At 37.4% G+C, this 21,680-nt stretch overlaps 4 protein-coding genes and 1 long non-coding RNA gene across 5 annotated transcripts; 2 read left to right on the top strand and 3 right to left on the bottom strand.

Annotated features, from left to right (window-relative positions):
• The first annotated feature begins 107 nt into the window (after positions 1-107).
• On the top strand, positions 108-2,851 carry LOC140783356 (uncharacterized). Its single transcript, XM_073130226.1, has 3 exons — positions 108-312; positions 412-522; positions 2,534-2,851. Exons 1-3 carry the CDS (start codon positions 292-294, stop codon positions 2,645-2,647), a joined length of 246 nt encoding a protein of 81 aa, XP_072986327.1. The 5' UTR covers positions 108-291; the 3' UTR covers positions 2,648-2,851.
• Positions 2,852-3,607: 756 nt separating this feature from the next.
• Positions 3,608-5,464, top strand: LOC140785031 (large ribosomal subunit protein eL42-like). Its single transcript, XM_073132721.1, has 4 exons — positions 3,608-3,820; positions 4,649-4,828; positions 4,997-5,071; positions 5,160-5,464. Exons 1-4 carry the CDS (start codon positions 3,623-3,625, stop codon positions 5,217-5,219), a joined length of 513 nt encoding a protein of 170 aa, XP_072988822.1. The 5' UTR covers positions 3,608-3,622; the 3' UTR covers positions 5,220-5,464.
• A 1,407-nt stretch (positions 5,465-6,871) lies between these two features.
• Positions 6,872-8,162, bottom strand: LOC140785030 (uncharacterized). The gene is made up of 2 exons (XR_012108363.1): positions 8,023-8,162; positions 6,872-7,047 (listed from the first exon to the last, which is right to left on the bottom strand). It is a non-coding gene; the product is annotated as an uncharacterized lncRNA (long non-coding RNA).
• Positions 8,163-9,633: 1,471 nt separating this feature from the next.
• On the bottom strand, positions 9,634-10,032 carry LOC140784017 (uncharacterized). Its single transcript, XM_073131194.1, has one exon. It carries the CDS (start codon positions 10,030-10,032, stop codon positions 9,634-9,636), a length of 399 nt encoding a protein of 132 aa, XP_072987295.1.
• A 1,872-nt stretch (positions 10,033-11,904) lies between these two features.
• Positions 11,905-17,973, bottom strand: LOC140784526 (putative disease resistance protein RGA3). Its single transcript, XM_073132001.1, is given in 3 exon segments — positions 11,905-12,255; positions 14,839-17,139; positions 17,142-17,973. Coding segments are annotated over 3 exon segments (3,132 nt in total). The 5' UTR covers positions 17,905-17,973; the 3' UTR covers positions 11,905-12,187.
• Between the last annotated feature and the right edge of the window lie 3,707 nt (positions 17,974-21,680).

Below are 21,680 nucleotides of genomic sequence, written 5' to 3'. Positions count from 1 at the left end.
AAGTTATAGTTTATCGTCTTCCTTCAAAGTTCGAATACTTGTGGAAGGGGGATATATATATATATATATATATATATATATATACAAACCGGCAGGCTAAAGAAGGCATCACCGACTTCGTTACATGCACGAGTGGCATTTCAGTAATATTATTCATTCCATAGTGACATACTCCAAGGATCCCCTTCCCCTTCCCCTTCCCCTTACCCTTACCCCATCGAACTCGGTTCTCCTCCTCCTCCTCGTCGGTTCACTCGAAGGGCGAGAAAGGAACCGATCAAGTCTGCGGCGATGATTAGCATCCTCGCCCAGGTTCGTCGACTTCAAACCCTACCTTACCCATTGCTTTCCTTGGAAAATTTCCATCTTTACAGGAAAAAAAAAAATACTTTTTCCTTTGTTTTGATGCAGGAGCGCCTTCTTGGGGCCACCTTGGGGAGCGTTCTCATGGGGGGGTTCGTCTTGGAGCAGCGCAGGGGGATAAACCGGTCTATCTCTGCGAATAGTTCTGTTTCATACGAGGTACTATGTGAGTTGTATTCTTTACTTGTTCTTGACAAACTCCACATAAATTCTCTGTCCAATCGTGATCTCACTTGTGATGCATTGGGTATTGTGAAGATCCCAGTTTGTTGATCCAACTTAGTTAGATTACTTTTAGGATTCGGATGAATTAAGTATATTAGGTTTGAAGATTTGATGATCTAGTTTCATGGTTTGGTATTCTAGTTTTGCGGACAAGTACCACAGTGACTATAGCTGAAGGATAGAAATGATGCGTGCTGTGTGGCTGATGTAATTGGTATGCTCAGCTACACTGCAGCATGCTGTAAACTACTTCTTAGGAAATTGTGGGTTGGCATGGGATGGAAGGAAGAAGATTGAAATATGAGAATGGAGAGTTGCGTGGACTCACGACAGCAAGGAGCATATTGTTGTGACTTCAATTTGTCACAAAACTTGACAGATTTGGAAGTAGGTCTGTGAGAACTGAAAAGTGTGTTAAATAAGGTAGTCTTTCACTATTGAGGTTTGTCCTTTCAAGTTAGATGGTGAACCTTTTGACTATGATTCAGATTATTGAGATGAATAAAAGAACATGAATCTCTAAAGTGGTTTGAGATGACCAGTTGTAAACATGCAACTACCAAGTTATTGTAGCTGATTTGAAATATCCAGTTGATGTTCATAGATTGCCTAGTGTCTCTATCTTGAATATAAGCAAGCATGACGTGCCGAAGGAAACTATACAATTATAATGGTATGGTGAAAGATGCTAGTTGTTGATGGTGGCTAATCTGGGCTCTTGAATGATTATATGCATTCACTAGAGAGATCAAATATGTTGTTCGTCATGTTCATGGGCAGTTGTAACTGATTGATATTCCTACTTGGATTGCTATATATCCTGAGAAGTAATATCAACTTGGTAAAAAAGTATGAGGGAAAATTTTGATGCTTATGTGCACAATGTTTCTTTAGGGCATTTGTTATGGTTTATTGAGTTAGTTCCCAATACTTGATTGGAAGGATGAGGAAAATGTTGACTCTTATGTTGCATGGACTTTTGAAGCACATTGTATATAGGGAATCAATTACGAGTTAAAACCATTGCAGCTCTGTACTTCCTCAAGTTCGGGAGAGGGCATTAGCCATCAGAGAGCTATGAGTTTAGAAAATAATCTATTTCTGGTTTGATATGTTCTACACTCTACAAAACTTGGTTTTAGAAACTAAGAGTAGGGAATAATTAGAAAAACATTGACCTGATCATCATACTCTTCTGTACTTTGGCTCTTGGCTGAGACCAAGAAGTAGTGACCAATGAGATTGCCCTTTTTGGTTTGGAGGAAAAGGTAAAGTTCATTTTCACTTGTTCAGATAGAGTACTATTTGTTCTCTCGCTGGATCTCAGCTTGAAATAGCTCATAGTGGTGCCTATATGTATGATAGATACATGTGAAATACTTATCTTCTTTATTTTGTAAACTATACAAATTAGCATTTTGAGTTTTTTGTTTAGAGTTCTACTGAAGTTCTTAGACAAGAGGCTCTTGTCTGTACTGAAGTTTTTAGCTTCAAGTGTGATCCAATTTTGTTTGCTTTCTGAACTCGGCTGGACAAGAGCGGTCATCGTTTGTTGTCCAAAGGTGTCTAAATATTCTCATTGCTCTGACCCATGTCATCATGACCGGCATAGAGAGATGTTTACTTGGTGATTTTTGAAATGCAGTTTGATACTCTGATATCTTGGAGAAATACAACCAAGATATTGACATAATAAGAACAGATAATTTGGTTATAACATCTGCTGTGAAAATGCCCAATTACTAACCGAGATCTAGGGCCAACATTGTTAGCTAGGACAAAAATCATGTATATCTTTTACTTCCTTAACTCACTTATAAATGAATATCAAATAATTTTCAAGAGCTAATCGATTAGTTTTGTAATGATGAGATTTAACAGGTGTTTTATCTATTTTACCATTAAGTAAGGTGATTACGTTTAACAGGAACTTGTTTTCTTGCAGCCTAAAGAATTCCTGCCTAAGAAGAAGTCTCCCAACGTTGCTCTTATGTGGAACAAAGCTGTAGACATGACACTGGGACAACTGGTTGCTTATCTGAGCTCACGTGGGTGGTGACAAGCTTCTATCCTTTCCAAACTTATGGAGGAGAATGAACAAATCATGCCACCTTCCATTAATGTTGTAATTGTTTTGCTTGATGATATAGTTTCTAATTTGACAAACTTTCATATGTTCATGCCGAGAAAAATGAGGATAATACCTGAGAGTCTTCTTTCAGGTGGTTGTTTTAATAAAAGCGGATTATGTCTTATAATTTAAGCTACACGCCCCTTTCTGGCCATGATAATGAGTTCAGATTGTTATGCTTTTTGCTGAACTGATGATAATTCATAGAAAGTTGGCGAACACTATTGTCATTGTGAACTTTTCTCATGAGCTGCATGCTGTTTTCTCATCTTGCAATGGAATTCAGTTTAGTTTTGTAATATTTAAGACAGTTGCTTATAATTTATTTGATCAAAGGAACATCAGGTACCTGATTGTGACTACCCTGAATGCACATTAAAAATATAGATAGTCAGAGCCTGTCTATGATGTGGAATTTCTTCTTGTCATTGAATGGATATTTTTTTCCTAGAAAAAGTGTACAAGAAAGAAGAATTCCTTTCAGAATTCAGATGAAGTATTGTGACTTGGGTTTTTTTGGACTTCCCATCAAACGACTTTTTTATAATTTAATTATATTTAATTTATAATAATAAACTCTAATGTGCATTGTAAATATAAATTCTGTGCATTTTAATATAATAAAATGTGTATCAATTATAGAAAACATATGCACTCAGTTTTATATGTTAAATTAAAAAATTAAATATAATTAAATTGTAAAAGCTCCCAACCAAGCATAACAAAATATTTTAAAAAAAATTATCCATCTAAACTGGAATTTTTGAATCTAGTCTTGCTTTATTCGCTAGGTCAAGGCCTCAGGGACTCGACCCGAATCGTATGAATCCAAGCTACAATACGGTTAATGGATCTTAGATTACAAATTCGATCCGAGAACTTCGATGGCCAGTTGACTGCACTATGGTCGAGCTGCTACCAACCCGCAACCCGATAAATTATGCGACTGGTTTCGGGTACCCGGTCGAGATCCGACTTTTTCGAACTACCCCCGCCCTGATAAGGTCCACTCGGCCGCCTCGAAACTCCTCTCTTCCGTTTAGAACTAGGGTTTTGGTTTCTTCGGAGGAAGCGATCAGAAATCCTACTTTGCCAACCATGGTAATTGACCTATCCTTCATCTCTACCCTATAATTTCCTCTTCTCTCTCTCTCTCTCTTACTTCGATGCTTTTTCGAGCTTTTTATCTGATTAAATTGGACAAATCCTTGCCCGATAATCTTATCTTTGATCCAGAGATGGTTTACTAGATTTAGAGTTGTTGCTGAAAATTTGTCTCTTTTCGGATATGGTTTAATATTTGGGTACTATAACATGTGCATATGCCTCAAATTTTAAACTTTTTCTGGCTGCAAATGATACCGAGAAAAAACTGGATGAGAATTGAAGTCTAAATCTTCATCTTGTTTAAATAAAGTGCTTTTCACTCTTCATCCATACTTTGCCCTTCAATGACATTGTTGCTTTCTCTTTTCTATGTGGTCTAGATTGTATTCTACTGCCCTATCATAATGTAAGTAACTAAGAATTCATGTGTTTTTTAAGAAACATTAGATTATTTTTTTCTCAAGGCTTAAGCACTTACATGAAATGAAGATCTTGAAAATGGTGTTTATGTTGGTGACTACCATTTCCAGTGTCCCTTCTGCTTACTGTGCTTGTAATTCAGATTTTGCTTGTAGTTTCAGGTTCTTTTTAGTTTAATGCTATTTGCTGTTCTATTCAATGATAACCAACTCATGCTTTACAGAAGAGTGTTTTGTATGTGGACTTCTAAATTTTTATGTGCTTAGTGTTCTATCTTGGGTATGCCTCAATAATTAAGTTATTTATTCTTTCGCTGCCATCCGATTACACCAACTTGAGAAGTATCTACTAATTAATGGTTCTTATCCGATTGATGAATAATGCGTGACTTCTACCTTATAGGTGAACGTTCCCAAAACTAAGAAAACTTATTGCAAGAACAAGGAGTGCCGAAAGCACACTGTTCACAAGGTTACCCAGTATAAGAAAGGTAAGGATAGTCTTTCTGCTCAAGGGAAGAGACGTTATGATCGCAAGCAGTCAGGATATGGTGGACAGACAAAACCCGTTTTCCACAAGAAGGTATCATGCTGTTGGTTTGTCTGTTCTTTATTTTTTTATTTTTTGGCTTTTTACATATTGGTATAGAGAGCCTCACAATCAAATTCTTTTGGTTGGCTTTGAATGCATCGCATACCTTATCGCCTTATTCCTAGTGCATGTAAATCCAATCAAGAGTTTGTGTTTCAGGCTAAAACAACGAAGAAAATTGTGTTGAAGCTGCAGTGCCAGAGTTGCAAGCATTTCTCGCAACATCCTATCAAGGTCATCTCCTCCCTTTTTTTTCTTTTTTTTTGGCCTTAAGCTTTTAGTTTGTAGTTTCTTATGTGTTAACATGTCGTTCATCTGGCAGCGATGCAAGCATTTTGAGATTGGTGGAGACAAGAAGGGGAAGGGGACCTCTCTCTTCTAGGTTTGGCCGTCGCTGTTTTGGTACCTTCCATCGTCTCCTGGCGTCAATACAAATCCTCATGGGAGTGCATTTTCTAGATATCTTATGTTTAAAGACTTGTAAAACAATCCTCTTTAATTTCTCCTTGATTCAGACTTGAGTTTTTTCAAGTTCATGAATGGTAACGAAATGCTGGTTTTGACTAACCATTTGTGTAACGTGATGCTGCATTTCTGATGAGCATATGGTTAATGTTGCTTCTGATATATTGCTCTTGTTCTGTTCATTTACAGTGATATGCATTCATTTGTAACAAGATACCATCAGGAGATTTATTGGAATGCAAAATGTAAAGGGCTTTCCCGTTGTAGGTCATATAACGGAAACTTTTGTACCTTATACAAAGGGTTCAAATGCTCCAATCTACAACCACAATTATTGCATATATGTACTAAGGTATCCAAATAAAATGCTTATACAAACCAATTTTATTGGATGTCCTCCTAGTGACATCTTAATCATGCAATGTGCTACTAGTAACAGAGAATTCGAGATTAAAAAAAAGGGACCCAAAGGGCAACTTAATAGAAAATTTCAAAATTAGATGTAAATGCTATGAAGAAAATAGTCGTAGTCTAAAGTAAAAGGGTGAAAAGAGACCAATCACTCTTTAGTGTACTGAACCAAACACGCGTAGACTGAGGATGAGATAATGATAAACATTAGTTTCGTCAGTAAATAGTTAAGCCCTTGACCTTCATGGGTAATATGCCAATTAGAGGGACACTGATAGGCCATAACATTTACGACAACACACTATCAATGGAGCCACCAGTTCACCGATTTAGCGGTACCATGTATACGTGATAGCTGATTCACTAGAGTTGCAACATGATGCATACTCATCAACAATACTATGGATGTATAGTTCTGTTCGCTTTTCTAGATGCAATCAGTAGAAGAAAGCTGTAAGCAATATTCAAGTCAAACATCTAAGATATAGTATAAAGAACATGATAGCCAAAAAAAAAAAGTAAAACACCGGATAGACGGAAAATGGATAAAAGGAGAAAGAAGGCGAGGTAGGTTCCTTGAAAAGAGAGAGCAGAAGAGGGAGGCTTCAAACTGCACACCAAGTTTCATGAAGCACTTTTTTCTACAGAAATTATGAGAAGTAAAAGCAAAGAAGATAATCTTTTTGACAATGCTACATGATTACGTACGGAAGACTGGTTAATTTGGTCAAAATTATAAATTTCTCTAGTATGAGACACTGGTAAGAACTTTGCTACACTAGACTACAGTGGTCTACCAAAACTATCAACTTCAACCTACAAAACACATTACAAAAACTCCTAAGTACCGCTTCTCAAGGTTATAACACTGCCTGTTAAATTATGGAAAAAAAGAAATTGCATAGAAAAATAGATAGCATAGCTTTAAATGCTCTAAGATGCTTTTATCTTTCACTGTTTTCCTGCCTTTTGAACATCAAGCTCTTGGTCACCCCACAGAAGCTCATAGCAGATACAAGAACCCACACCGAATGGCACACCTCTGCTATATGATGTTCAGTATATAACAGTAGTAAACCAAGATGTCTCGTTATCCTAATTGCAAGCATTAAGATACAAATAATAATATCTACAATTGTTTGCTTCTAGACATAAACGTTGTAAAACATAATCACTGTAAATATAAACGCAAAAAGCAAACACAGTATATTTACAGAGAAGAATTTTTTACTTCATCAACGATACCTATTCTTCAACTTCCAATGCCACACTGATTTCATTACTAGAAGGTTCTTGTCAACGTCTAGTCGAGTTCTCTTCCTCGTCATCACATGCTGATGTAGAAAATAAGTTTAAAAGAGCATTAGTACAAAAGTTAATAATTTCAACATTTAGCAAATTCATTTAATTTAGTGTAATAATAGGTCACAGAAAATCAAATCATTTAAAAAGGTCAAGCATTGAATCCTAACGACCCACTGACACACTAGTTGAGCAGGAGGTTCTCAATAAGAAATGCTCAGAGAAAACCAATCCTGGTTTTGGAACCAATTGATCTTCCACCAGGGAATCATTCTTCAATTTGAACAACCAGTATATTAGAGTTATTATATATATAATTAATAACTCTAATACAGTAGATAGAACTTAGAAGAACCGACATGTCACCTGAAAGGTTAAGAATGTACCAATATACTCAATGAAACTGCAAAAAGAAGATGAGAGAAATAGAAATGTAGCTGTATAAGTAGGGTGATTTCACAAGAAAAGATGGAAACTCTTCTGAAATGGTATATAATCTCCCTATAGAAGGATACTGCAGTCGACTATAATGCATAGAATTGAATTCCAAAGGTGGGGCAGTTGCAGCTAAATAAAGGGCTTTGAGATTAACAGTACAGATGCAGGATAGATAAAAGTGACCACAGGCTGCATATTTCCATTGATGACCAATAAGTGAGGAATGAGCATAGCCAGTAGTTGCAAAATCTAATCTAAGAAAGGAAGTAGAGATTGGAGAACATCAATGTTATTCATTTGGAAAATTGGAGCCTCAATGAAGATTCACGCTTCCTAGATCACCAGGCAGCATTTTAATCTGATTTCAGAAAAAGATCAGCCCTTTAAAAAAGGGTCTGTTTGGTTTGTTGTATCTATAAGATAATACTCCAAATTTAGATGCAACATCTAGCTTAAAACCCATAATTTCCTAGCATGCATTAAGAAACTTAAGATAGTAGAAGAGACCCATAAGCAGCATTTTGACAGGCACTTAAAGATTAAAAGATGCACTTTTCAAAATACACTACCTAAAGATGGTCTCAGTCTCCGACTCCAAGATCTTTTGATGGAAAGAAAAACCCTGATCTCAGACTGTTCGGTCAATGAAAGCGGGATTCCAAATGATTGACAGGTACCAAAGCAAATATCCCTTTCCCATTGCCTGCCTCCCCATGACTCATCGTTGTCTCTCTTTCTCTAAACTATCTAAATAATATTTCACAAAAGAATAAAAATAATGTACATACAACCAACCAAGCAATATCTTTGGATCTCTAAATACAGCATCAAGATAAGCCTGTATGCCCTAATACAACTGCATCCCCAGTTAAAACGAAGCAAAAAGCCCCACAGTGCACTTGAAATCTCTGAAAGGAGATAGCAAAAGATGAACTCTCTATCGACTAATTAAGCAATTAATCCACATCCAAAATAAAAGGAAAAAGAAAAACCTAAAAGAGATCCAAAACTGAAACGATCACAGACCCGACTGCCAAAATAAGGGGGGGAAGGGAAGAATCGCATCAAAATTAAGATCTTTAAGGGCAGGTGAGCATTACCGCCGCAGCAGAAGCAACAACAGCAGCAAGAGAAGAGGAGGAGGACGTCACGGAAGAAATCGACGAACCCAGTGGACTTGGACGGATTCGAATCCGATTGGCTCGCCTGGTCGCCCTTGGAGGAGAGGAGAGGCGGGTCTTGGCTTTGACGGCTCCGGTGCATGCGTTGGAGATTCCATTCGAGCTTCTCGAGGTACGCGTGCTTGAACGAATCCCTAATTCTTAACGATGGCCACAGATGCATCCCTCAATCTCTTCTCTCCTCTCTCTCTTTCTCTCTCTCTTTCTCTCTCTCTCGAGATCGAAGTGTTCGCGACTCGGAGTAGCGTACGAGGAAGAACGGAAATGGAGTTTGGCGTGAGAAAATTGCGAGAGATATTAAAGAAGTTACTAAGTTTAGTATTTTGACTCGGACTCCCGTCCTATAGTAACATTCGATCGCCTGGAGTATCGAATGCAGGATTTTCCTGCAATTTGGTACTCGGCAGATAGCGAGATAGTTGGGCATCGAGCCGAGTCTCTGCAAAGAGAGGCCCGAAATTTTGGTCGTTGGAACCAATAGAAGAAGAATAAATTTAGAACTAATTTTGGCAACAAAAAAAAAGAGTTTTTAAATTAAAGATTAACCACCACAGTTTCAAAATGCTCCTCAGAGGGAGTATATATATATATATATACATGTTGGACTCATACCATCCACATGCAATTATAAAAAACTCTAATTATCCACCAACACTATAGCTCTCCAAGAGGTTTGTAATCAGGAAAAATCTTCTATGTTTTAAACCGAACATGAGGCATCTTATTATATTCAGAGAGTTGTTAATCATCTGTGGCATGTATGGACTTTGCTGATGAAACCGATTCCAACTTGTAAACCCACAATTCTTGCAAAACACCAAGTGAGAACAACAAAGGAACCAATTGCATCATTAAAAATTAGGATCTTCCTAGTGATCAAGAAGCATTATTGTAAAAGAAAAGAAAGTGAGGAATGAGGAGTCTAATTTACATACACTTATATTACATGACAATCCTAACCCAAAGCAATACCCACTTAGTCAATTAATAACCACTTAATTAAACCCCTTCCACGGCCGCATTAGCTCGGCCAATATTAGCCCGGCGCCTAACCGCCACGTAGGACACCCCCGCCACCCCAACCACCGCGAACGCGACACCCGCCACGATCCCCACCACCCCACCTGCTCCGACCCCCCTGCGGCCCGGGGGCGCGAGCCGCGCGCTCTCCACCACCTCGTCGGCCCTGACCCTGCTCCTCAGCGCCGACTCCGTCGACAGCGGGGGCGCCGAGCTAGGACGTCCGAGCACGTGCGGGGCATGCCGGGGATGGAAGAACTCGAAGGCGGCGGGGGAGAAGGCGGTCGGGCTCTCGAAGGCGAGACCGTGGGGGAAAGTCGGGTGGGCCTCGGAGATGGTGAAGAGGAGTAGGAGAGTGAATAAGAGCGTAATGGCCATTTGGGTATAGTTGTTGGTGAGAGCTGGAGGAGGGGTTTGGCTATGTATTTATACGTTGGAGTTTAAATTTAGGGTGGGATGGGGAGGAGTGGAGGCAGAATGATGGATGGTGTTTGGGGGTGGTGGGAGAGAATGATGTCCATGGAGGAGTTTGATGGACATGAATACCCTTTCATCTCTTAGTTGCAGTTGGAATTACTTTTTGTATAATCTAAGGAAAATACTTTTATATGTGACAGTTATGTTAATATCTGATGTATAAATTATTAAAGGAAAAAATATGTAAGATTAAGCCTTTATTATCATCAAATTTTCGAGCATAAACTTAAGCTTACACCATTATAGAGTTTGTTAATTTCCTGACTTAAAAAGATGACCAGACAATCAAATGAATCAAATAGTTACTCATATATTTTCTGTTATAGTGGTATTATAATGATTGTTTTACTGAAATAACTTTGTCAGAAGTATGTGTTTACAGCTAAATCCTTTGCCACATGTTATCTTGACTTATATATATGATGCCATTATACAATAATAATGCCATTATACTGACCAAACCAACAAAAGAGCTTTGCTGTCATCAAATTTGACAGATAAAAGTACTTTTTTTTGCTGAAACATATGATGGAAATATTCCTCCTCAATTGAGGTATAATAAGTTCTCTGATGTAAAGGGGCAGTTTTGCCCACGTAGAAGGATAGCTTTGCTTCTCAGATGAGCAAAGGTAAAAGCAATGGCATGGAGTAACACAAACAAGTGCAGCACTCGGCTCTGATCCTTTTAAATTTCCACGCCACATTTGTTGCTGCAGGAGCCAACGCATGCCGAGGTGAAATCAATGCATCCTGTAAAAACTATATTAAAGCTTGTCACGCCCTCATGCTCCTCTTTTGGGCTTTCTCTTTCTTTTGCCTTGATAGCTTCTTTAATCGTAGGAGTGGGATAGCTATCAATGCTTCATGAGTTTGGCCACAACAAGATGTCTAGTTGTTAAGGAGAATTAATGGATGGACCCCAATTGGTTGAGGCTAAAGAAGGGACAAGAGGTCTAGGCCAAGATTTGAGAGTTTTCGGTATTAGACTTGAGGGCTTACCTGTGCTAGGAGAGTGCCTGATTGTGGAGTACTCTCGAGGGGTGGACTCTCAGATGTGATTGGATCTGTTCAACAATCAGATCTGGACACTCATGGAGTAGTAGTCACTCAGGTTGAATATATATGATGTTGCGTCGAGAGAGGTGCTCGACGAATATGCATGGCCATGGGATGCAATTTTCTCGTTTGTCTATGAGGTGGACTCCGAGAGAGATGGCTTTTGTATGTTATATTGAGAGCTTCTAGAGATAAGTATAGTAGATGAATGGTTGTTTAGTATACTCTAGATAACCGCTTCTGGCAATGGTGAAAATGAGTTAATTGGGTCATTAGTGCCTCAAAAGACTGAACTCATTCAAGGCAAGCTTTAGATTTTAGGATTAATTACACTTACACTATCATCATTTGTCACATAACTTTTCTGAACTTTTTTTTGTCATATATAGATCTCTTGAACCATAAAAAATGTCACAAAACACCTATTTCTTTGGATTTCTATTACCTTTTTCATTCATAAGTTGTCAGGTATAAATTTCATGAATAGCTTTATGAGATGTAAATTGATGACGATTCAAGAAGTCTAAGTTAATTATCCTCAGATTGTACAATAAACATATGATACATAAACTAGAACGTATAAGAATTTGGCTCAATTTCTTCGTCGACAGAATTCAAGTAAAATTACATCAATACATCCACAAACAACCACAGAATATAAGATTATGTCATAAAACAAACAATAATATGTTTTAAGCTGACAAACAACCGCAGAAGTAGTTATAGGAGTTTTATAGGAGTTACAGAGAAATTGTTGAGTACAAAGATAACAGACAATGTTCCAAGATACATGCCACTAGTAACAAAAGATGATAAGGATGCGTTAACCCTTAGTATGTTTAACCTGAAAAGCAGATATAGAAGAAGAGGAATTACCTTTGGATGAATCAAAGTGAGGCAATTATTTAGTAAAAACAATAGCAACTGAGTTGCTGTGATATGATATAGATCCTTCCTTCTTGGCAAGAGAATAATTTTACTTTATGAATTCTTGCCCTTCTTATTCTACTCCTTCCTCTGCTCCTTCCTTTCCTTCTTCTTTAGTTCCTTCTTCTGTTCCACTTTCTTCTGATCCAAAATTTAGGTAAGTATTACAATAAGAATCAGACTATATACATGTGTTTCTCAAGTGAAATCAAATGAAATAAACTATTAGAGAAATTGCTGGGTTCGTGGTACTCATGCTCTATCTATAGTCATCCATAACTTATAATTATATTGGTTAATCTAAACAATAAGTAGATATTCAATTACGTAGACATAACACACACTGTCGCGCAAGTTTATGTCAGGTGTACTTACTTTTATTCACACTAATGTCTACTCATAAATAAGAAGTGTAGAATCTGAAACCAAGCAAAGAAACTGAAACTCTGATGTTTAATCTTTAGCATATCATTGCAGACTCTGTTTTCCATTTTAGAACATTCATTGCGATTGGATGGCTTTCCAACAAACATTTCAAAATTCTCCTTGGAAACGGACTTAAATTGTAGTACCAACAAGTGCTATAAACATTGAAATAAAGTAATTAATGTTCTTTCTGATCATCTATCAGAAGGTCAATATTACTGAAATTGCTTCTTTCTCTTAGGAAAGAATTAGTGTTTGATCTAGCAAAAGATTCTAGAACATAGTTGGTCACTTACCAAGCTTATCTGGTAATAGGCTTATAGCACATTTTGAATGTAAAAACATTGCAGGACAAAAGTCGCAAAACTTTGAACTTAGTAAGACATACATCAAATTATGTAAGCCTTAGATAATGGGAGAAACAAGGACAGCATTTTGATCATTATTTAATCATTGTGGGCCTACAGTTAATCCACCAGTTCTTAACCTTTAATAGATTAACTACAACTTGGTAACACAGATGAGAAAGAAATCATCTCCATATGAATATTTTCACGCTCCGATCTAGGAGCATGATGGCTGCGATTCTCTAGGATAAAATTTAGAAAAGTATGAAAAATAAAATAATAATCAGATCCTAATGTAGATTAACACAGCGAAAACGCACTCAACATTTAGAGTTCTCATTAATCGACTTCTTAAGTTTCTGCAAAATGATAATTTCTTATGGGCTAAATGCTCGGCAAGTAACTCACTATATTAAAAATATGTCTAATGACAGTAGAAAATGGATCATAACGATATATATAAGCCGTTCTGAAAAATAAATAATTTTCTTATCTCTTGTACTGAATTTTAAAATTCAATATATTCTAAATTGAATTAGAAATCATTCATAATATCTCATATTAAATAAATCAATATAATAAAAATTTATCTTTGTTAAAAGTGTACTATTATGGAAACTCGCCAAAACTGATAAATCTATATTGTCTCTTTAATGGGTACTCTAACCCATAGTCATATCGCACTAGTAGTCACAATCAAAATGGCGTCCAAGACTTTTCTAGATAGTCGGTCTATATAAAATCATAATAAGTACCTCTGTAATATTATACTGACTTTTCCTTACCACAGACACAAATTTAGAAATATTTTCAATAATCCTATCAAAGTTACTTGGCAGCTTATCGCAACGTTACATTCTAAATTTTTTTCTCTATACTTAACTTCTTAAAAATTTGGGTTCCAAAGCTCACTTTTATCGATTTTCATTTATACTATTTCATTCTCAATTCTTCTCTCCAAGCTCGCTCTCTCTGGTACGATGGCGATGTAGCTAAAGACCCAACCTTCTCCAACCCTCTCCTTTTTATAATTAAAAATATATAATAAGAGTACTATTAAAATAGAAATTAACCTCTTTTCTTATTTAAACATATGCCTAATATAAAAATAATAAATTGATTTAATCTGAATTGTAAAGTATTAAGAATTTAAATCCCTCATTATCTAAATAATTATTTTTTATCTCTTTATTTATTTTGAAATTCTGGTTGTTACAACTATTATCTAAATTCAGGCATATTTATAGGAGGATCCTAGTAGATTATGAACACAGTTTTTATTAGTCTCTTATGTACCAATCAGCTTATGGAAAGAGTATAATCTACAGAAAGAATGCTTAGATCAAATCTATTTCCCCAAATTGAAGATCATCTTAATTTATAGACAACAATAGTAGCTGCTAGTAGGAAAATTGAAGAAAAAAATGAAGAGAAAAACCAGAATTGATGAACAGACAATCGTAGGGGATTAATTCTAATATTAAAACCAATAAAGCAAGGGTATAACCGTTATTGAAGTTAAAATGAAATTTCAATTCTACGTCACTAGTGTATTTTATTAATCAAATAACGTATGAACTTCATAATACTGTTACTGGATGAACTTCTTCTTCCAAGTAACAACAGGAAATCAAGAAATTGATATTGTATCATAAGTTTTTTAGATAATAAAAATGGTATCATAAAAGCTACTGCGTAAGTGCTTCAGAAACAGTTCTAAGAGGCCAAAGTATACTTAAATTTAGATGGAATACGTAGAATAGAATAGAATAGAATAGTGAAAAAGAAATCGATTATGTATGACAGCCTCTCAGAACATGAAAATATATATTTTGAGAAGGAAAGTATATGTGGAATCTTAGCAATGTCCTTAGCCAAAAAGGACGTTTTTCAAGTGGAAAACACGAGGCAGCGAGAATGGAAAATAGGAAAAGAAGAGGAGTGAACCAACCTCTGCCTCTCAGCTCTGGTAGGTTGCTTTTGTAGCTTAATGGTGATTTGGTGTATTCCAAATAGCCTCTTCCATCAACGGTTGATGCACGAACCTTGGAAAACAGCTGGATGATGGGCCAATCTCGGCGTCCCTGTTGGCATCTCTCGAGCACACGGAGATTGCAGTGCAGCATAAGTTCAAGGTCATTGTTGTTGTCAAGGTGTTGTCGTTGGTGGAGCAGTCCTGACACCCACTCAGGAAGGTACTCCATCGATTCATCTTCTACATACAAGATTTGCAGCGCATCTAAACTCTGGACACAACTCAGAGCAGGTGAACGAACCACTTGGAGCTCTCTTAGTTGGGGAAGATTTGTGACCCTTTCTATGTTGCTGCTTCCTTCGATCACAAGCCACTGAGATAGGGAAGGGATGTTCTCCACTGCCCTCAGGCTATGAGCTCCTTCTATGAGGAATTCTTGCAACACTGTCGCGTGCTTCAATCCTTCTGGAAGAGCTCTCAGCTTTGGACAGTCTGTAAGCTCCAAATACAGTAGACGAGGCAGCAATGATGGAGAAGAGGATGGTGCAATCTTTTCTCCGATTGATGCATTTTTCTCAACTTCTTCACCTAAGGACCAGTCTTCCCAGTTAGGCATATGTCGGAAAATGAGGAATTCAAGCTTGGGAAAAGCCGTTGCAACATCTAAGCCCACCCTTACCCCATTGCCTAGGAATTCTAGGCCAATGGTTACCACTGCTAATGCTCTTGTAATTTTAAGATATCTCAAATATGGCAATTGGCCTAGCGGCGGAAGGTGCGAACAAGAGATGCAATCATGAAGTTTCAAAATTGTTAGTCTCAAAAGAGAAGTTGCTATGTAACTGGGATAATGACAGCCAAAGAAACCGACAATTTCAAGCTCTTCTAAGCACGGGGGAGGAGATAGTTTCTCAAAGATTTTCTCAATCTTGTTAATCTCCTCCTCAGAGTAAGATTGCTGAACCCTAGCCTGCTCAACTTGTAGTGTACACCTTAGTATTAATTTTCTAAGGTGATGCTTTCTTTCAAGCACGGGAACCCAATCTAATGTCCTCTCCAACTTCTCTATTGTTAGCCATCTTAGTTGGTTGAGAGACTCTAGCTCTTTTAAATCCCAACCATCTTGTATTTCACCACTCACACATTCATTGGTAACTAGAAATCCTTCCAAGTCATTAAGTAAATGCAATCTCCCTATCCCTTTCGGCACATTACATAGAGGTGTATCTTTGATGCCAAGACGCCTTAGATTGCACAATTGAGTAAGACCCTTTGGAAGGGCATGCAGATTTGTACAATACATTAAGTTCAAGATCTGTAGATTTGTTAAGCGACCGAGTGAATTCGGTAGGTCGGATATGTTAGTACAATCGAGATCTAGCAAACGTAGATGTATTAAATCTCCCAGGGAATCTGAAATGCTCTCAATAGTAGCCCTAGTGAGATCCAATACTCGAAGATATGGAAGTCTTAAAAGCAAATGGTTCTCAACTCTTTGAGGAATCCCAAAAGATATCAGAGTTCTCAAACATGGATATTTTGTTTCTAGAATAGGAGAATTAACAACAATCTCTCCTTTCTTTATAATAGATAGGCGACGAATCTTAGACATAGCGGTGTGATTTAACAACTGTGGGTCTCCATAAAAACTTTCATCTTTTGATAAATTTTGAGCAAGAGACTGTAAAAGATCATGCATTCTGCATACGCTTCCATCAGTAAACTTAAGATCCAATTGTAGGAGACTCCTTCTAACTAACTCATTATAATATTCTTCTGCTATGTCTTCCATAATTTGGCCATCTCCTTTTTCTTTAATGAACCCTTCGGCCACCCAAAACCTAATAAGATCTTCACGTATCATTATTGCATCCTCCGGATAGAGAGAGAAGTAGAGGAAGCATTGTTTTAGTTGAGGGGACAAGTCCTCGTAACTCAAATATAGAGCTCCTCTAAGTTCTTCAGGAAGTCCACTCATAGACCAAGCATGACTTTTAAGAATTTTCTCCCATTCTCTTTTATTATTGTCTTTTGTAGCCAGGAGGCAAGCAACAATCTTGATTGCTAGAGGAAGGCCTCCACATTTCTCTACAATCTGAATCCCTACATCTCTCAAGCTCAACACATCTTCTTCCTTATTTAGATAAGCTCTCTTGCATAGCAGTTGCCAACCAGCATCAATTGGCAATTGCTCCACTTGATGAATGCGTATTGCTCCCATTCCCTTCGCAACATTTTGGTCTCTAGTTGTTATCAAGATCCTTCTCCGCTTTGAAGCGGAACTCGAAGTGAATTACTCCACACATCTGATTGCCAAATATCATCAAGCACAAGAAAGAATCGCTTCCCAGCGACAAGATCTCTTAGTACTTGCTGGAGTTCTGCGATGGTTTTAGCTCGTCCGTAGTCACCTTTACAGCTCCTGATGATCTCTTTTAGCAATTCGATCTCTGAGTATCTTTTTGAGACACATGTCCATGCTATGACAGAGAAGTCCTTTTTAATTGCAGGGTCATTGTATACTCTCTGAGCCAGTGTGGTCTTACCTATTCCCCCCATTCCAGCAATAGCAAAAACTTGGTGTTGTTTTCCTTCCACGCTAAGTATCCTCTTCACCAACTCATCAGCAGCAGTTTTGATCTCCGTTCCCACAACGTCAGCGTCAAGAAGTGGGGAAGTCATACGAGCAGTCGCCCTTACCACATGTTGGTCATCCGATCTAACATGCTCAAGAGTAAACATAACTTTGTCCTTGTAAATCTCCTCCATTCTATCATTAAGGCTTTTAATTCTGGAACCGATCTCATGGCGCACTGGAATAGTACTAGAGCAGGAGAACAGAGAAGTTAGGCAGCATACCGGTGGGTTTGATGAAGAGGATGGTTGATCCTCCAATAGGTTGCTCGTCTCGTATTTGCAGAGGTCGATGATGTCGTCAGCGTCATACATGACATCCTTTAGCTCGTTCAGCCAAACGTTGATTGTCGAATCTTCAATCCTCTTCCTCTCGGCATCCTCGAGCACTCCTTTAATCTTCCCCATCTTTCTTTGCAGCCTCTTAAGCTCATCCTTCACTCCGAGTACCAGGATTACTCTCTCTTCAACAAGAGCAGCAAGGTTATTGACACAAGTCGAAACAAAAGCTTCGAGGACCGTACCCATTTTTTCTCAAAAAAGCTCGAGAACTTCACTTCTTAGTCTCCTGGTTCAATGCTATAATATGTCAGACTATAATTAAAGTGTGTGAGCGAATATAACGTGAGGGAAAATAAATAAAGCGTACTCTAAAGTTCTCAATCGGACAGTGCCACGTAAAATCCCTCCTCTATAATGCAGTGTGATGTAGATTATATAAAGAGCTCAAATCATACCACCTTTTTTTTCTTTTTCCTTGTAGATCTCTTCCAACATGACGCACTCGAGATGGTAACTTTAGGTGAGAATATTCCCTATGCACCAAGAGGAAGTACTGGTAGCCATTTTGCATATCTAGGTGGTGCTTTGCATTATATCATATCATAGATAAAGGATTAAGTTTTACATTAAACAAAACAAGCACATTACGAGTCCTTCAAGTCGCAGCAAACAGATGTTCTACATGGTAGTAGATTTTAACAAAATTATTTTTGGAACGTCATGGAAGAAATGCGTGTTAAAACACCTTAAATTTTTCTCAGGAAAAAAAAAACACCTTGAACTGAGTTCTGATTACTCTAAGAACAAGGGTTGTTACTGAGGGAAAACGAATGATTAGGAACATATGGAGAAACCAGTGCCCCACCTTAGATATGATCCTTCCATATGAAATGGCATCAACAATAAGCTATCTGATGACAGCTCCAAATTTTCCATAGAAGAAATTCATATTTCTATGACCTATCCATAAGACATAGAACCTCATACTTTTGCGTCTGACACTCAAGACTGTTCAGGTCCTGTGATAAAAGCTGACAAAAAACACTAGTGATTAGAATTATTGAGCAAAGCTTCTGTCTATCATAAACATATAAGCTGATATTTAGACAAGTGGAAGCGTGAGGAGTCAAAAACATCGTAATTAGGCATGAACTGAAATTTCGAAATACCGACATACATTTGGATACAGGATTTATTAATATACGGTAACAATCCGATTCCAAAAGTCATAAAAAATTTAATATAAAATAAGTAAATAAATTGAACAAACTTACAGCAGACAGATGACCTATTTTTAGCAGTAAACAGGCACGATGTTGACCCACGCGCGCAAACTGAGCCGAGTTAGGCCGAGCAACGCGCGTGTGAGTTAAGTTGCATAGTATTATTTACCCACAAAATAGATATTCTTTTTGGGACCCAAAACATATAAGAAATTTGACACTTATATATCATACTAACATTTTTTAAGTATTCAATATGATACTAAATTTACTTTTCTTTATTTTTCATTATCATGATACCCACCTTAAAGCTAATTTTTATTAACTTCTCTTAATAAATTTAAATAAGTGAATATATGACAAATAAGTATTCTTTGAGCTAAATTAATTTCACTATTAATCTATCATTAGCAATGTGTGATCCTCACTTAAAACTTAGATCAAAATTAATAAAAATTCATATCAAATACATGCTATTTTTAACATTTGGAAATAAGATACTGAAATGCGTGAATCTTAGTATTATAAAATATGACATAGAAATTGAATATGTACATAAATAACTAGCTGAATCTAGTTAAGCTTGATGTCCTGGCTGTAACAACATAACCCAAAAAAAAATAAAAAATAAAAAATTATGGGCATGACATGGTCGCCCATGCAGGCAGCAGAGAAGTGTGGGGTGCCACGCACCCCATCGCCGCAACTAACTGACTGCGGCTAGCTAGCCATGGCATACCCCAATGTATCTTGATAGTTTGTCATTGCATGTATAGATCTTGCTAGATTATGTAGTGGTTTAGTATGATTATTATAATTTTTAATATTTATATATAACGTGTTTATTTGGATGGTAGCATGATTTATTTTACGATATATTATCTTGAGTACAAGTGTATTATGTGTGATGATCTTGCCTGTCATGTCATGTGTGTCACACGTGCCTTGTAGTTGCATAGACGAGCACGTGGCTGCCGAGCAAAAACACTACACTAACATTTATTTACATATTGATAATTATGAGCAATTTGTTATGGAGTACACTATGTCTTGTTATATTCTTGGATATGCAAGGTGGAAGGAGGGGGGATTCTCCGCTTGGGTAGTGGGAAATGAATTGTGCAATTGCTATTTTTTAGCAGACTAACAAATGGCAGTACTATAAATGTGTTGATTTGGCATAGACGGTACTCCTTCTGGAGGTAAGTGGTCTTGACTCACCTGACTTAAGACTCTTAGGACAAGAGTCCCTAATAAAACTCGAGGAGTGTCATGCCTAACACTTGTGTGTGTAAGGCAGATTTGCATAGCAACACATACTAGAAGCAATGTCTGCAACATGAGGCCAAAGGCATTATGGAGTTGGGAATTTGGGGGACATTTCTCTTATGCCATCAGGTATTCTCTATGATGGAGCATGCAAACAATAAGAAATAGTCTAATAACAGAGTAGTCTATCGAGACGAACAAATCTATTTTAGTATGTGATACTTGGCTGGGACTCTTAGTTTGATGGAACCTTGGGGAATTGTTGGGTTTCGTTGAGGCTAGAGGCAGTGGTTAATTACAAACTGGAGGAAAGCCTTACGACGATTTTGTCCACTGGAATGGACATGTTTGGCTAGACATGTGTTGTTCAGTTAGAACTGTTAGCGTGAGATGTCCTTGGAGATTCGTAGGCTTTAAAATGACAATTGAGAATAGACCCTTGCAAATCCCTTAGAGCTAGGCAGGAGAAGTAGGTGGTAAAGTGCTATATTAATGAGGCATTGGCGAACATCCTTGTAAGTGATCGGTATTCAATTGTCTATCTTGTGCAGGATGCAGCTTGGGCATGGAGCACCACGGTAATGAAAGTACGATATTTATATATAGCCAAGGTCAAGCATAAGACGAGTTAGCTGTGAATGTGAAGTGGGGACATGAACAAGATTTTAGAAGACCAAGAGTACTTGAAGACTTCGAGGGCTTAGTGGTGTGCATGGTATAGTTTTGCAAAGCTATATTGAGTTAATTGGAGGAAAACACTAGTAGTGGTATTAAATGGCAATGGTGTGGACAAAAGTACAACCAAGACTTGTGATATCCATGTTTCTATGTAATAAGTGGTTACCTTCGTAATAGCATTGTTGCAAAGTCTTGTTTTGAGAACTTAGATTGTGAATCTCGATGGTTGTCTTAGAGCGACTAAGAAGGGACATAAGATCTAGGCCAAGACTTAGAGTTTCAATGGCATCGAGGCACCTAGTTGCAGGAATACTCTCCGAAGAGTTCATTAAATAGGGCATTCACTTAAATATAGAAGACAATTCTAATACTTGATGAAGGTCCTAACTTAGCCATGAATTTCATGATTAACGAGTCTTTCAAGTAAAATCTATAACAAACTTTAAATAACAAAAAGTGAAACAACCTCGTCTTTGAGCTTTAGGAGATATGTATAGTAGCTAAATGGAAGTTAAGTATACTCCGCTGACCCTCCTCAAACAATTGTTAGTTTTAATCTCGTCAGGTTCTCTAATTGAAGTTATTGGTAAGCTAATTTCTTTGTTATCCTGTTATTTTGTGTTGTACCAGCTTGATTAGTATTTTTCTCAATCCTTCCTCACCGTCTAGTTGAGAGGTGGAATATCTCGGTCAAAGAGCTTCGACCGACAAACCTTCGAGGCCGTGTAGCTT

Source organism: Typha latifolia, chromosome 3 (assembly GCF_019914945.1).
Source record: "Typha latifolia isolate L0001 chromosome 3, TyphaL0001v2, whole genome shotgun sequence".
Taxonomy (NCBI): Eukaryota; Viridiplantae; Streptophyta; class Magnoliopsida; order Poales; family Typhaceae; genus Typha; species Typha latifolia.
This window is presented reverse-complemented; position numbering and strand designations above follow the sequence as displayed.